The 15,289-nt window shown below is 43.4% G+C and overlaps 1 protein-coding gene, 1 long non-coding RNA gene and 1 other non-coding gene across 4 annotated transcripts; 1 reads left to right on the plus strand and 2 right to left on the minus strand.

The window, feature by feature from the left end:
- Positions 1–5: 5 nt before the first annotated feature.
- On the minus strand, positions 6–103 carry MIR424 (microRNA mir-424). The gene has a single exon (NR_032518.1). It is a non-coding gene; the product is annotated as a microRNA mir-424 (primary transcript).
- A 413-nt stretch (positions 104–516) lies between these two features.
- Positions 517–3,036, minus strand: LOC144338728 (uncharacterized). The gene is made up of 2 exons (XR_013413054.1): positions 2,598–3,036; positions 517–1,508 (listed from the first exon to the last, which is right to left on the minus strand). It is a non-coding gene; the product is annotated as an uncharacterized LOC144338728 (long non-coding RNA).
- On the plus strand, positions 1,463–13,712 carry LOC106995330 (uncharacterized). Of its 2 annotated transcripts, none has more exons than XM_077989313.1 (3): positions 1,463–3,592; positions 11,684–11,805; positions 12,698–13,712. In XM_077989313.1, the coding sequence occupies exon 1, from the start codon at positions 2,616–2,618 to the stop codon at positions 3,279–3,281; it is 666 nt and encodes a 221-aa protein (XP_077845439.1). In that variant the 5' UTR covers positions 1,463–2,615; the 3' UTR covers positions 3,282–3,592; positions 11,684–11,805; positions 12,698–13,712. The 2 variants fall into 2 exon arrangements, with proteins under 2 accessions (XP_077845439.1, XP_077845440.1); XM_077989314.1 differs by having other exon boundaries at positions 1,463–3,547.
- The last annotated feature ends 1,577 nt before the right edge of the window (positions 13,713–15,289 follow it).

The raw sequence follows: 15,289 nt of genomic DNA on the forward strand, positions 1-15,289 counted from the left end.
GCAGACCCCACCTTCTACCTTCCCCACGAGGGGGTATAGCAGCGCCTCACGTTTTGAACCATTTAGAACACTTCAAAACATGAATTGCTGCTGTATCCCCTCGGAGTCAATGAAGGGGGACAGATCTGGGGTACCTGCGGGTGAAGAAAGACTGGATGACTGGAGGAAGCCCCGCCCTACCCCATGGCAAGGAATAGGGCAAAACTTATGACTAGGCCACCTCACTCCAAGTTAAGGTACTTTTTATAACTTCATCATTTGATTTCCAGGAGCTGCAGGTGGAACCGAAGGTGTGGCTCTCAATTTTTTCCCGAGGATGAATCTTGGAAAAATGTAGTGGTGAAAAGCAGAGCGATGGGAGATAGGAATTAGTGTGGAGGAGAATCTAATTACTTCTGAAAGTAGACGAGTAAGATTAAGTAGAGGCAATTGGACATCTGGATCATTCTTGCCAGCTTCAAAGTCTTGGTGAAACTTCTTCCTGCTGCATATTACAAGTCTCATTCATTGTCCCCATTAAAAACAAAACAAAACAAAAATCCTTTATTGGAAATGGACTCAGATGACTGAAAGAAAATAACCAAAACCTCACCGGTAGCTTCAGCTGATTCTAATATATACTATCGCTGCGACATATATATCCATCTTTAAAAGCATTTGATGTCCTAACTCACTGCTAGTGTTTTTTCTTACAACACCCCTGCTCTGAGTCATTTTTAAGAGCTTCAAACAATGACAGAGAAATTTCTGTAGATGAAATACCAGTTTACATATTAAACTGGTTACTCAAACTTATTTGTAACTTACACCTATCAATGCCGTCTATCAAAACATAAATCAAAAAGTTTAAATACTTGATGTCAAGTCGCTCCTTCCTGTTTCAAGCAGCTCCACAGAAACTCTTTCATGTCCTGAAATGGCCGGCACTGCGCATACTCCTTAATGATTAACTCATTAGATACCACTTTTTCCTTTTTAAAATGGACACATATTAGCAACAAGTCACATGCATGACCCCTTTTTGTTTGAATACAATATTCAATTAAGCATTAAAAAAAAACCCACTCTGAAATCCTCAATCACAAACCTAAAAGTTAAAACAAAATCAGCACTAACTGTAATGGTTTTGAAAGTTACAATACATTTCAGCACAAGTACCAGACATTTAAATTATCCAACTGTAAGTATCTTGTTACATTTACAAATTATGTCGGTTTTTCAAAACCAGTACAATGAATGTTAAGTGTCCTATTTATTAATTAATAAAATGTGCAGAGTATTTACTAAGATTAAGTATCAAATTTATAACATCCAGACTGAGATCCAGTGGTAACAAATACACTATGTCATGAAAAAAAAAAAAAAAAAAGTCATTAGTAACAATAACCCCATTCCCTAAATTGGGACAGACAATCAAGTATCTCTACATTCCATCTTGTTTTGGCAATGATATTTACAAACAATTTTACATTGACTGGGATTAATGGAGAAAAACGTCGTTGACTGCCCTTAAAAAGAAGAAAAAAAAACATGTTTAGCAAATGTACAATTATAATTTAAAACTCCACAACTTTATCCCAATATTTTGTTCCACACACATATACGAGCCATCATGTCAGAAGTTAAAGTCATGCCTAATTTAACATTTCCTTAGTTGACTACTTAGAAAAACAAAAGTTCATTCGAAATAGCATCGGTGTCAAAGGCGAAGGTCCCTTCCAGATTGTTCTTGGAATCAAATTCATTTACACCTTTCACCCTAACCCCTTTCATCTCTCCCAGTGATAGTACAACGAGTTACACCCCTAAAAAGCCACCCTGATCCCCTAGTTTACATATTTCCCCTTAGACTGAAATTTACTTACGAAAAGAGATTACAAAGGGGCGTCCTGACACTTCAGGAGAGGGTCATTCGCTGATACAATAGACAAAGAATCGATACTTTCGGGTTGCCATAGCCCCACCCCCTTCTGAACTGCAATGTGTTTGGCTAAATGATTTAAGAGCCAAAGAATACGCCTGTTCCTCTGTTCATACTTTACAACGTTTTGTCTTTTAATTTTGCATATGCCTTCGTCTCCCACACCCCAAACACACGATGTACCTTCCCGTGGCGCATTCTAGCCAAACTTTCCCAATGTCAAGTTCCCTACAGGGAAAACTAAACAACTTTGAAAGTTAAAATTCGGGAGAGACAATGTGAAATTAATCACACATTTCTTTCCAAGACATAACTAACTGCTTGCAAGTAAGAGTCAGGAAAAGTTCATTTACATTCTGTCAAAACCAGTCGCTCCCGACCATAGCGAGGCTGACAGTCGGTCACTGCCCCTTACTCAGTTTTCTCTCCCCGCCCCTCCATGTTAGGTTTTTTTTCCCAGTCCGTTTCCTGAGAATTTCCCGGTCGCACTCATTTGTTAAACACTTTAAAGGTCAGATTTGCCCCCATCCCGCCCCCAAAACGTGCTTTACAACCCCCAAACGCCACAGCACTTTTTTCAGAATTACCACCAGATTTTTTTCGGCCTGCTGTAACAGACGTTACAATCGGGAAAGACGCCAGCCACCAAGTCCCTTTTTTAAAAATCGCATGTCACCTCTGGCTCCACTCGAAAATGGCGCCGAAATCGAAGAACTTCTTAAATTTCATTGCAAGCTTTTTGCAAAGGTTTCTGGGATTTGCCTGCGAAGCTGTTTCGCCGCGTCCGAGAGCGAGCGAACGTGCAAGCCAGCGAGGGAGAGAGGGAGGAAGGGCTGGGGAGGCGGAGAGACAGACCGAGCGAGCGACACACGGACAGCGACGGACAGCGACAGAAGCGGGGACCGGGACTTGGGAGACGGCGAGGTTGCGGGGCGCGAGGTGCCGGGCACGGAGCTACAGGGACGCAGAGCCGAGAGCCGGGGTCGCAGCGCGGAAGGGACGCTGGCTGCCGCCGAAGCTCGGAGAGCGGCGTGGCGGAGGCGGAGCGGAGCGGCGCGGCGCGGAGCTAGGGGCCAGCGCGGAGCGCTCCCTGGGAGGCGAGCGGCGCAGCCGGCGGAGAGGCTCCCGGAGCCGCCCTAGAAAAAGCCGGCTCGGGGGGCGTGGCCACGCGCTGCTGGCGCTCCCCGCCCCCCGGTGGCCCCGCTCGGCTCCGGGGCCCGGGGGCGGAAGGGGGGAGGGGAGGAAAGGAGCGGTAGGGAAGGGGGTTGTGCAGGCGCTCGAAGCCGCAGCCTTGGCCCGCTGCGGGGGCGGGCCGAGAAGGGCACTGGGCGCCCAGAGTAACCAACACCAAGACGAATAGCGAGGGCTCGGGGAGAAAAAACGGAGGATGGCAAACAGCAAAGCCAAGGGCACGAGATAGCACAGCGCGCACCCAGAGGCTCCTCCGATGGACGCCACCCCGCGCTCACCGGTCCTCTGGTGGTTCCTTTGAGCCACCGGGAGGGCGCAAGGTGGCTGAGCGAGGCTTCTTGTTCGGTGCTTCCCAAACCTGAGATGGTTTGGGAAAGGAAACAGGGGGTCTCAGACCGCGTGGATGCAGCGCTCTCGCCACGCGTTTGAGTGCAGGTCTGTCGAGACGCCCCAGCCCTCGCCACCCCACCAAGCTCTCAGGTAGAGAGGCCCCGGGAGAGGGTGAGCCCCATAGTCCTTTGGTGGGCATAACAGAGGGAGGAGCAATTGTTTACACATGTGTCCAGTACAAGAAGGGAAACTGATATTTAAGACTGAAGTGGGGAAAACGGGAGGGAAAGGAGCCCTTATCCTGGATGTTAGACCCTATTAGGGACCATGCTATTTTGTATTTGTGAGAATGGTATTGAAGGTAAGGAGGTCCTAATCCTTGAAGATGCATGCTGAAGTGTACAGAAGTGAAATGTCACGATGTCTGCAGTTTTCAAATGATGCAGCTAACATACGCACACATTATGAGAGAGAACAGAAAGGAAGCAAGTATTGCAATATGTTAACAGTTGTTGCATCCTGTTGGGGGTGGGGGGTAAACAGACGTTCGTTGTACCGTTCTTTCAACTTTCCTAAATGAAAATTTTGGAAGAGTTCCCTTATAAAATAGTGCCTGAATGCTAAGAAAATGAACGCGGCTTCTTTTCCTTTCCCTGTCCCGGATGGGACAAATCTGCGAGCAAGCAGGGCTCAAGGCCAGTGGGGTCTGGACGGGAAGAGCAATGGGTAGAGCTGGCCTGCAGCTGCCATAGCCCTGGGCAGGCCAGGAGGGGCCATTGGAGCCTTGGGGCAGATGGGGCAAAGCTCTGCGGAGGAGCTGCCGAGCGCGTTGGCCCCGGGGGCAGTGCAGGGTGGGGACTTCCTGGCGGCTCTCAGCAACCCTTGGTCCGACTCAGACTCGGTGGGCTCGGCTGCGCCATGGATGAGCAAAGAAACCCGTGGGCCGCGGGGAGCTGAGCCGCGCGCCTGCAGTCGTCGCCACCGCGGCCGGCCACCGCATTCCCCGAGGGAGGCCGTAGTTGTCGCGGCCTGCAGACGGCGCGCGGGGTAGCCCAGAACCGCGTGCGGGCGCTGGGGGAAAAAAAAATCAGGTGCCGAAAGAAAGCAGCAACACGCGCGCGCGCGCGCGCACACACACGAAATCAGTTTACAAAAATAAAACCGCGGAATCTGCCGTGCTCGGCGCTCGAGTTTGAGCTACTTAACTCTCGCATGCATTTTACTGTGATATTTCTGTAGAGCTGATGGAAAATCTGAAATGTCTTTGCAAGGGCGATCTCACAAACCCAAGGCGTTGCAAGCGTTTCGCAGCCTTTCGCTGGCGTCTGCGGCTCTTTTCCGGGGCGCGGGGAGGGAAAAGAGTAGCGTCTTCCAGGGTCTGCAAAGCTGTTTTGAAAAGTTAACCAAAAAGGTTTTACAGAGCAAGATTTTCTTTTCAGGAAAGGTTTTTAAAACGGCTGATACTCGTCCAGTTTCGGTGGGCGCTAAAAACTCTTATTACTAAGCTACAAGTTTCCCTGTTAAGATTTTCAAAAACCCTCGTGGACAGGGCTGAAAGTTTGCCGGGCTGTGAGACGTGACTGAACACGCTTCTAAATCCTCAGATAGATCATTTATAAAGCTTTGGTGCCCTTGGGATGAAAGGCTTTGCTGGGTTTTTAAGGCTTGCCTTCGTGGGTAAATTTGCTTGGGTTGCTACAAGTAAGCATTCATTTCCCCACCTAAATTAGTAAAAGGGCAGAAGATTCCAGCGACATAAGATAAAAGTTGAGTTTGTGGCACGTTCTCTAAAGACAAATTGTAGCAGCTTTCTTTATTAAACTCCTTTTGCTACCTCAGCAAATTGGAGAGCCAGTTGAATATTGATGAATTCTTTGAGGGTGAGTAATATTGCTACAGGCCGGAGAAAGTAAGGGAGGACAAGCTTAAGCATTTACTCAAGTGAACAACCTTCAAATGTTTTTCAACTGTGATGTCTCAAGGATTTTCTTAGGACCTTTGAAGCAAACCCTGATTCTGCAAATGGCTTCTCTTTTGGTAGGCCCTTCCCAACTTGACAAAACTCACAGGATATAAATTGCCCTGAGAAGTGGTGAGAAACTTATCCTAGCATTGAAAACAGGCACAGCTCACCAACTGGGGTGTTGGGGGGGGGCCTGCAACTGGTAGTCAGGCAACTTCTCGCGGGGCAACTAGGAACCTGAAATGAAAATTGCACACCATCTATTGTTTTTTTGGTCCCTTCTGAAATAGTGTTTCAAGGCAGCTGTTTTCAGGAAAATAGCACATATTTTCCTTTCTCTTTTTGTTCCGTGAAACATTCGGAAATTATATTGATAAGGAACAATCATAGTTAGCCGAGGGAGCAATAGCTTTGAAGGCTCTGAGGGCACAGCTGAGAAAAATAAATTAGCTCTAGACTAGAGATATTCAGCAAGGAAGTTATGCATAACATGGTATCTGGCGTAAATTTTGGAAAATGTTTTCTGGAAAGCAACTGTGAATGAATCTTGGGAAATAGATGCTGGAGAATCAAGTTGCATTAAAACTTATTTTTGTAAGTTACAAAGAAGATTTCTAGAACTTCCCATTTTTATTTTAAATAGAAATGCTGTTTATGATTGTGCTTTTAATGAAGGCCTTGAGTTAGGGAAACAAGACTTTCCTTATGTTGTAAATATCCTGAAGTCTTTAGAGAGATAGAATCAGGATAGAGTTACAAATTTAACAGAAAGAAAACTGTAATTGTGTTATGAAGCTTCTATTGTGTTATTTGTAAAGGCTTTTTTTCAGGGTTCAAGCAATGGCTAGCAGTGAGTAGTAACTGTATAATACATAATGTAAGAATGCTTGTCCTACTCTCAGATTAAACAAAAAAGATAGTGTCCTTTGGTAATTTTTATGTTATTTTATTTTATGAAATTAATTATAAAATATAGTTATTTGCAAAACTCAGAACTTTGGGAGAAAAATTCTAATCTTAACTTCTCCTACCCCCATGATCTCACCAGGAAAAAGTAGAATGAATTAGTAAATTTTTCCTTTCTGCCAAAGAGAAGCTTAGTAAGTCATTGGTAGCTGTTGCTTTTGATTTCTAGATCTCTTTTCCCTCCTCAAAGATGCAGAATCGCTACCTTCAGTGCTGCCTGGATTTCTTCTTTCAACCAGGCTTTTTTTTTTCTTTCTTTTTTTTTCCTGGGTGTTTAGTGTCATTGTCTTAATTATTCCTGGATTTTTGCCCATTAAATCAAAGACTGTCTCAGATGACGGCAATGATTGGAACTTTTTGCTAAGGAGGGCGAGAATGAAGGGGTGTAGGACAGTCTCAGTGTCTCTTTACACCATGCTGGCCCTATAGTGCAACCTGTAAGTGGCCAGGACTTGCTGTCCTTTGCACAGAGCATGAACTGACAGAGCAAAATGTAATGACAGGGGCATGGAGACCAAAAACCCATCTCTTGTAGGTGTGGTGGCCATAATGGGGGTTCAAGTATAGTACTAGGCTAGATTTAGTCACTTGCTTTCACCATAAAATTACGGTAATCAGTTTCACCTCACACTTCTAGCACTTTCCTTGAATTTCAGCTAATTATAAAAAGGAGAAAAGAAAAAGAAACCCCAGTATATCAGTGTCAACCTGTTAAATGCAATCTTGTTGAGGTAAGCTGAAGTGCCTTTGGGAGGTTGGTTGCTCCATTGATATCAAAAAAATTGAAATAAACAAACAAAAACACTAACCAAAAGTGACCAGCACCAAGGATGTCCTGTAAAAAGCACAGAGCTCTGCTTTGTGATGTCTGAATGACATCGCTTTCCGGATCTTGTTATATGAAAAGAAAACACTCCTGGGGGCAAATAATATCTTGCTGGGTAGAAAGAATAGGAGGGAACCACAAATCGAGGAGTGCGAAGGGATGCTATCTTTGTTTAAAACCAAGATGCAGCTGCAGTATTTTCCAAAGCATGAAATACGTTATTGAAATAGCAGAGAGAAAGTGAATGTGCATATCTGAAATGTTTACATGAGAGATGGTAACACGACATCATCCGGAACTGAACTCACTCATGGTTGCCATTCTTTCCCCCGAACATCCGTTTGCATTTTAAAAAATTAAAACGTAAGAGATAGAGTGTCAATTCATCAGGCATGGTGGTGGGTGCCTGTAATCCCAGCTACTCGGGAGGCTGAGGCAGGAGAATCGCTTGAACCTGGGAGGTGGAGGTTGTAGTGAACCGAGATCGCACCACTGAACTCCAGCCTGGACGACAGAGCAAGACTCTGTCAAAAAACAAAAACAAAAACAAAAACCAAAAGGCAAACAAAAAAACAGCGATAGAGTGTCTAGGACTGATGGATAATGCCATTTCTTTTGCCTCCTGTTTCTTAAAATTATTCTTGGGCTTGAGATTGGGTGGGATTTTGCAGCGGTTCATGACCAGAGTAAGCCCCAGCCCTACGCGTGGAAGAGGAAATGGAAATCCAGATCCCGTTTTTAATTTTAGCATTTGCCCTAAACCCAGGGCTCAACAGCTTCTTTAGTCCAGAGTCCCCAGGAATGCCTACGCCGTAGGCAGGGAAGAGTGAAAACGAGAGTAGGGTGGAGAGCAAGGGCCAGGGCAGAGGAGAGAAAGAAAGAAGATGAAAGAAGAGAAAGAAAACCAAGTCCTTCTCCTCTGTCCCTACTATCTGTCCTCAAGTTCAGAGTCTCCACTTGCCACCATGATGTCATCAAGGTGACCTTTTCAGGCCCCCCATTTATCTCTCAGCTGAGTTCTGCTCCTCTCCCAGTGGTCCATGGAGTTCTGCTGGGAAAACACAATTTTGATCATGTTAATCCTCGGCACAAAAGGCAGATGACTAAAAAGCTTAACTCCTTAATGTGGCGTTCAAGGCCTTCTACAATCTGGCTCCAGTCTTCACCTCTGCTTGCATCTCCTACTCCTCCAGTCACACCTTCTTTATGCATTTATGCTGGATATCCCTGTTCCTTCCATTTCCACATCCTTTTTAGGCTCAGCTCAAATGCCACCTCTTCCATGAAGCCTTCTCAGATGGCCTCAGAGTTGGAGTTAACTGCCTCTGTCCTGTCCTGTCACAGCACTTTAATGAACTTAGTTGTTCTGAGACTCTCTTCCTAACAGACAGTAAGCTCCTAGAGGGTAAGGACATGTCTGTCTATAAGTATCTTCTCAGCGCTTTGCACAATACTTTGCATCCGTTGATGTCCAATACATATTTGCTTTTTTGTTTTGTTTTGTTTTTATTTGTTTGTTTTTTGAGATAGAATCTCCCTCTGTCGCCCAGCCTGGAGTACAGTGGTACCATCTCAGCTCACTGCAACTTCCGCCTCCCAGGTTCAAGCAATTATCATGCCTCACCCTCCCAAATAGCTGTGATTACAGGCATGCACCACCATACTTGGCTAATTTTTGTATTTTTAGTAGAAACGGGGTTTCACCTTGTTGACCAGGCTGGTCTCAAACTCCTGACCTCAAGTGATTCACCTGCCTTGACCTCCCAAAGTGCTGGGATTACAGACTTGAGCCACTGTGCCCAGCCAAGTTAGAAAGAAATCCAATACATATTGTTAAGTGAACATATACCTGAGAAGGGAAAAAAGGAACCAGAAGAAGTGAGAACAAGGTGCTGTGGTGGTGGTAAAGATGATGGCTAACATCCTCAAGAGTTGGCTTAGGCACCATTTGGTGTTCTTGGTGCTGACCAAGGGTTGTTGAACTCATATCTAACACGTTGGCTTCACAGATGTCCATCTGGGACTGACACTTGGAACACATCCTCTGGTATAATATAGAATTAATTTGCTTTTAAATTAGCTGCTCAGTACTATAAACTCTCTCCTGAAAATCTGTCACCATCATTTTATACTTTTAAGCTTCAAGTTGATCCTTGAAGGGAAGGTGGAATTTGGATGGAATGGGCAAAAGAGCATTTTCAGAGGCCAGGAGACAGAGAAGAACTGAAAGGAGATGGACCTAGTTGGACAGAGCCTTTCTACTGGGGAATTAGAGACTGGTCTGGACAAGTAGGGTGATGTCACATTATGGGGGTGTGGGGGGTGGGCGCGGTGGCTCACGCCTGTAATCCCAGCACTTTGGGAGGCCGAGGTGGGTCGATTGCTTGAGGCCAAGAGTTGGAGACCAGTCTGGCCAACATGGTGAAAACCGGTCTCTACTAAAAAATACAAAATCTAGCCGGGCCTGGTGGCGTGTGCCTGTAATCCCAGCTACTTGGGAGGCTGAGGCAGGAGAATGAAGAGTAGCTTAAACCCAGGAGGCAGAGGTTGCAGTGAGTGGAGATCGTGCCACTGCACTCCAGCCTGGGTGACAGACTATTGTCTCAAAAAAAAAAAAAAAAAAAAAGCTTGGGCGCAGTGGCTCACGCCTGAAATCCCAGCACTTTGGAAGGCCGAGTTGGACTGATCACGAGGTCAGGAGTTTAAGACCAGCCTGGCCAAGATGATGAAACCTCGTCTCTACTAAAAATACAAAAATTAGCCGGGTGTGGTGGCAGGTGCCTGTAATCCCAGCTACTCAGGAGGCTGAGGCAGGAGAATTGTTTGAACCCGGGCAGCAGAGGTTGCAGTGAGCCGAGATTGCACCTCTGCACTCCAGCCTGGCCGACAGACTGAGACTCTGTCTCAAAAAAAAAAAAAAAAAAAAAAAAGAGATTATGGGGGGCCTGGAAGTAGGCAGAGGAGTTGTGACTTTAGTTGCAGTGTTTTTTAACAGATTCTCTGGGCTTATATGGTATAACCCTGTGGACTACAAACTATGGTAAACCTAGGACTACCTGAATAATTAGAATATCCCATTCTCCATGCCACACTGGAGTGAACTTTCTTATTTGGGAAGATAAAGAGTGGAAGAATACTATTTATCATATGCCTATTCTGTATCAGGAGATGTACTGGATTATTCCCCCACCCCAGGTATTCCCTCCCTGTCTCCCCCCTCCCTTTCTCCCTCCCTCTCTCACACACCTGCACTTGCACACACCAGAAGTCCCAACTAGGACTTGATATTAATTAACCTTTAAAGTTAATCAATTTTTTGTTTAATTACTCATACAAAGTATGCTATGAAATACCAGTAAATATCAGGTTAAAAAATTAATTGAAAGACAGAAACTTACTATTGTGTGCTGATTTGATGGAACAGAGGAGTGAAAATATAGTACGTACCTTCTGGATTGAGACTGTGGTTTTCGTTTTTGTTTTTGTTTTTTGGTAGTGGCAGAGCTTCAAACTGGAGAATGTTCTTTTTCATGGGCAGTTTAAAAAAATTGTCATTAAATATTTTCGCGAAGTTAAAACAACATTGATAGTAACTTGGGCAACTTAGATATTCCATTCCCTGTACTTGCTGTAACTCAAATACCAAAACCTATTTAGAGTTTAGGTGCATCTATCATTAGAGGCGTGTGATTTCTTTACCTGGGTAAAGCGAAAGAAAGTTAAATTGATGAAATATGAAATGAAAATGAGAATTAATTTGTAGAATGAACCATAAAAGAACGAGATTTTTGAAGAGATTATTTTATTTTGATTGCAGACTGTAAATTATCACAGGGAGTTGCTGTAGGAATGACATTGAGGCTTACTTTTGGGTCAATTTGTTCCTGTCCTGACCCACCCTTGGCAGTGGAGAGAGCTAGAATTTCTCTAACTCCATAGAAACCAGTCTCACTGTTGCTTTAGGACTGGATTCTCTCCCTACACTGGGCTTCCTTTAGTGCTTTGTTATGTAAATACAGCTTCAAAAATAGAATAATTATTCTGTAGGCATTACTTGGAAAACGAGCTTTTCTTTTAAAGATGTGTGCTTAAGTTGCAGACAGAGCTTTAAAGAGCTCTTGATAGAAATATATTTGGCGAAGAGTCAAAAATTTTAAAGTAACTTTAAAAGGTGAATAATTTACATTCGTATAGTGTTTATATAATAGGGTGTTACGACAAAGCCAAAACAACATTGAAAATAACCTGAGCAATTTAAATATTCTTCCTAGTAACTGTAAAATAAAAGTGCCTTCGCTGACAGGGAATTTTTTTCATGTTCCCAGGTGGCAGGGATTATTTCATGTTCCCTTATATTTGAAAACTGGTATTAGCATTTACTTCTAGGACTCAGACCAATTCCCCCTTACCTGTCAGAGAACATCTAGCAATGAATGCTGACAAAGCTACATAGCAAAGTTGGGCAAACCTGTCACTTCCTTTTCAGAAACCTGTTTATGCACCCTCCTGCAATCCCACCACCTGCCCAGGCCAAGTAAGTGAGCCCCTCTCCGCTACTGGTGTTTCATCATTCTGGGAGCTACTTCGATTTCATGCATTGCCCTTCAGGTAAGCCACAGGAACCTCACCACAGGCCATGCCAGATGGTTGTGAATTGGATAAGAACAAAGAAAAACGGAAGTAGCAAGTGGTGGGGAGTTTAGTGTACTATATGACTTACTCATATGCAAGTCAATAAGCAAAGTCCCCTGCCTCTTGTCCTTGGATGCTGGATAATAATAAATATAAGTATACATAATATATATACATACATATATACGTGCGTGCACACACACACACACAGACACACATTACCTGGATCCCCTACCTCCTCACCCCACTCTGAAAAACTTTAGAGTATCCTTGGCCTGATCTGAATTACATTACATTAGAGAATTGTTGAAAGAGTTCATATTACTGCTAATGTGGGGAACATAATTAGAACCAACATTAGCGCCTCTACCCAGTATCATCATTGCTATTATTTGATTTACATCTTATGCTTTTTTCCTTTGGCTTTAACTGTCTTTGTCAATCTCCTGTTATAAAAATAAATAGAAGCTTCCTATGAAATGATTTTCACCAATCAGTCAAGTCCTGTAACTTGTTTTCCTTGAAGAGGGAAAATATAACTGATGGACACAAGGAAACAGCAGTGGCATAGCATGTCCTTTTCCACCCTGTGTTTTGACATTAACGGTATTTACACAAATAAACTGAAGGACATTGCATTTGTGGAGTTTGCCAGTGTGATAAGATTGAAGGGGTGGTAGGAAGCCTCTACGCTGGTCCCCACTAATCCTGCCTCCTGGTGTTCCCACTCTTCTGTAATCCCTCCTAGCTTGTGAGCTAGACCAGACTCTTTTAACAAGTAGAATATGGCAGAAGCCATGGGATGTCACTTCTGTGACTTCTAACTTGGGCCTTTTGTCATCCCCTTCCCCTTCTCCCTCTTCATCAGCTGCCATGTTATGAGGACGCTTGGACAGCCTATGGAGAAAGCTACAAGAGAGGAACTGAGGTCTCCTGCCATCAGCCACTTGAGTGAGCATGGGAGTGGATTCTCCAAACTCCAGTTAAGACTTGAGATGACCACAGTGGCAGCCACAGCTTGACTGCAACTTACGAGAGACACTGAGCCAGAGGCACTCAGCTAAGTCGTGCACAGATTCCTGACCCGTAGAACCTGTGACACAATGAAGGTTTGTTGTTTTGGGGGTAATCCGTTATTCAGCAATAGATAATGAATACGGAAGGCCTTGTAATTGTATAACCAACGTGAGTTTATAAGCGGAAATCTGACCTCATTTGTTTTCTCCTGAAAAAGTTGTAGAACAATCACAAGACTGCAAGTCACTCCCTCTCTTTCTCTCTTTTGTGGGAAATAAACAAGTATAATTACAATTTTTAAACCCATTGTTTTATTCTCAAATAAAATTACAATTTAAACAGGATATTGTAGAGCTCCATTGTAGGGATTAACACTAATGAGAATTAAAGGACATTTTCGTGAAAGCCAGCTTTTTTTTTTTTTTAAATAAACACTCATCCCTTGATAATGTATTTCTTTTTCATAAAATTAAAAACAATTGTGGGTATGTAGTAGGTGTATATATTTATGTGGTACATGAGATGTTTTGATCCAGGCATGATGTGTAATAATCACATCATGGAAGATGGGGTATCCATCCCCTCAAGCATTTATCCTTTGTGTTACAAACAATCCAGTTACACCCTTTTTGTTAATTAAAAATGTACAATTAAATTATTATTGGCTATAGTCACCCTGTTGTGCTATCAAATATTAGGTCTTATTCATTCTTTTAACTATTTTTTTGTACCTATTTATCATCCCCAGTTCCCTCCCACCACCCACCCCACTACCCTTCTCAGTCTCTGGTAACCATCCTTCTACTGTCTAGCTCCATGAGTTCAATTGTTTTGACTTTTAGCTCCCACAAATAAATGAGAACATGTAATGTTTGCCTTTCTGTGCTTGACTTATTTCACTTAACATAATGACCTCCAGTTCCCTCCATGTTGTTGCAAATGACAGGATCTGATAATGTATTTCTTATAAACGTGTGTGTGTGTGTGTGTGTGTGTGTGTGCTTAGTTTAATGCTTGACTAAGCCTTCATTACTTGTGAAGGAGGGACGGGTGTATTTCTATGCATCTCCAAAGTGGGCTATAGGTTCGAAGTAGTAAGAAAAGACTTTTTGCCCTTAACATTTACATATACTTTACACAGTTTTCTAAAAAACCTGGTTGGCTACTTTCAGGCTACAAGAATAAAAATTTAAACGTTACTTTGAGTTTCCTTTTATGGGTGAAAAATCTCGCTATGGCCCTAAGTTTTAAATATTTGACAAGCAATTATCATAACAAACGGTTTCAGACATTTTTGGCTTTCCCAGAGATTGAAAGGTGAAAATGTTCATTTCTTTTGTTGGCAATGAAGCATTTCATCTTATTATCACAAATATGATTAACACTGTTATGGATTTTTATAAATTATGTCATCTTAAAAATTAAAGAACATTACCACAGTAAAGGAGAAAAACACTCTTTTGAAGTGGCACTTTCAAAAGGCAAATGAATTAGTCAATTTGAAATGCAGGTTTTTCACAAGGTGTTTTTATCTTCCCATCTTTAGAATGGTTCCTTTAGCTTATGGGCTCCCACGCCCTTTCTCAGTACCAGTCAGTCAGTCAGTCACCTGGATTGACCATCTACTGGGTACCTTCACCAAGTAATGGAAAAGCAAGGCAAAACAAACAGGCTGGGCATGGTAGCTCACGCCTGTAATCCCAGTACTTTGGGAGGCCAAGGCGGGTGGATCACGAAGTCAGGAGATTGAGACCATCCTGGCTAACACAGTGAAACCCCATCTCTACTAAAAATACAAAAAATTAGCCAGGCGTGGTGGCATGAGCTTGTAGTTCCAGCTACTCAGGAGACTGAGGCAGAAGAATCACTTGAACGCGGGAGGCAAAGGCTGCAGTGAGCCGAGATCGCGACACTGCACTCTACCCTGGGCGACAGAGTGAGACTCTGTCTCAAAAAAAAAAAAAAAAAAAAGCAAGGCAAAACAAACAGGAGACAGCCCCCACCCTGCCCTGCTCAAGAAATATACAATCGAATTGAGAAGATCAAACATGCACCTGAAATGTTTGAAGAACACTTTTTACTGAGTAATGATATGTCCAAGCCAACAAGTGCAAATTACTATTGAATTTTGAAAAATTATGCCCAATTATTCTGAGACATTAACCCATGAATGATCCTTGACCACATCTTTTTTTTTTTTTTTTTTTTTTTTTTTTGAGACAGGGTCGCTCTCTGTCACCCACGTTGAAGTGCAGTGGCACGATCTTGGCTCATTGCAACCTTCACCTCCTGGGCTCAAGCAATCCTCCCACCTCAGCTTCCCAAGTAGCTGGGACTACAGGTATGCAGTGCACCACCACGCTTGGCTGATTTTTTTTTTTTTCGTATTTTTGGTACAAAAATATAAAAATACAGGCTGGTCTTGAACTCCTGAGCTCAAGTG

This window comes from Macaca mulatta, chromosome X (genome assembly GCF_049350105.2).
Source record: "Macaca mulatta isolate MMU2019108-1 chromosome X, T2T-MMU8v2.0, whole genome shotgun sequence".
Taxonomy (NCBI): Eukaryota; Metazoa; Chordata; class Mammalia; order Primates; family Cercopithecidae; genus Macaca; species Macaca mulatta.

Bases quoted from the DNA above. Each gene is read 5' to 3' on its own strand.
- LOC106995330 (XM_077989313.1), top strand. From the start codon at position 2,616: ATGGCGCCGAAATCGAAGAACTTCTTAAATTTCATTGCAAGCTTTTTG.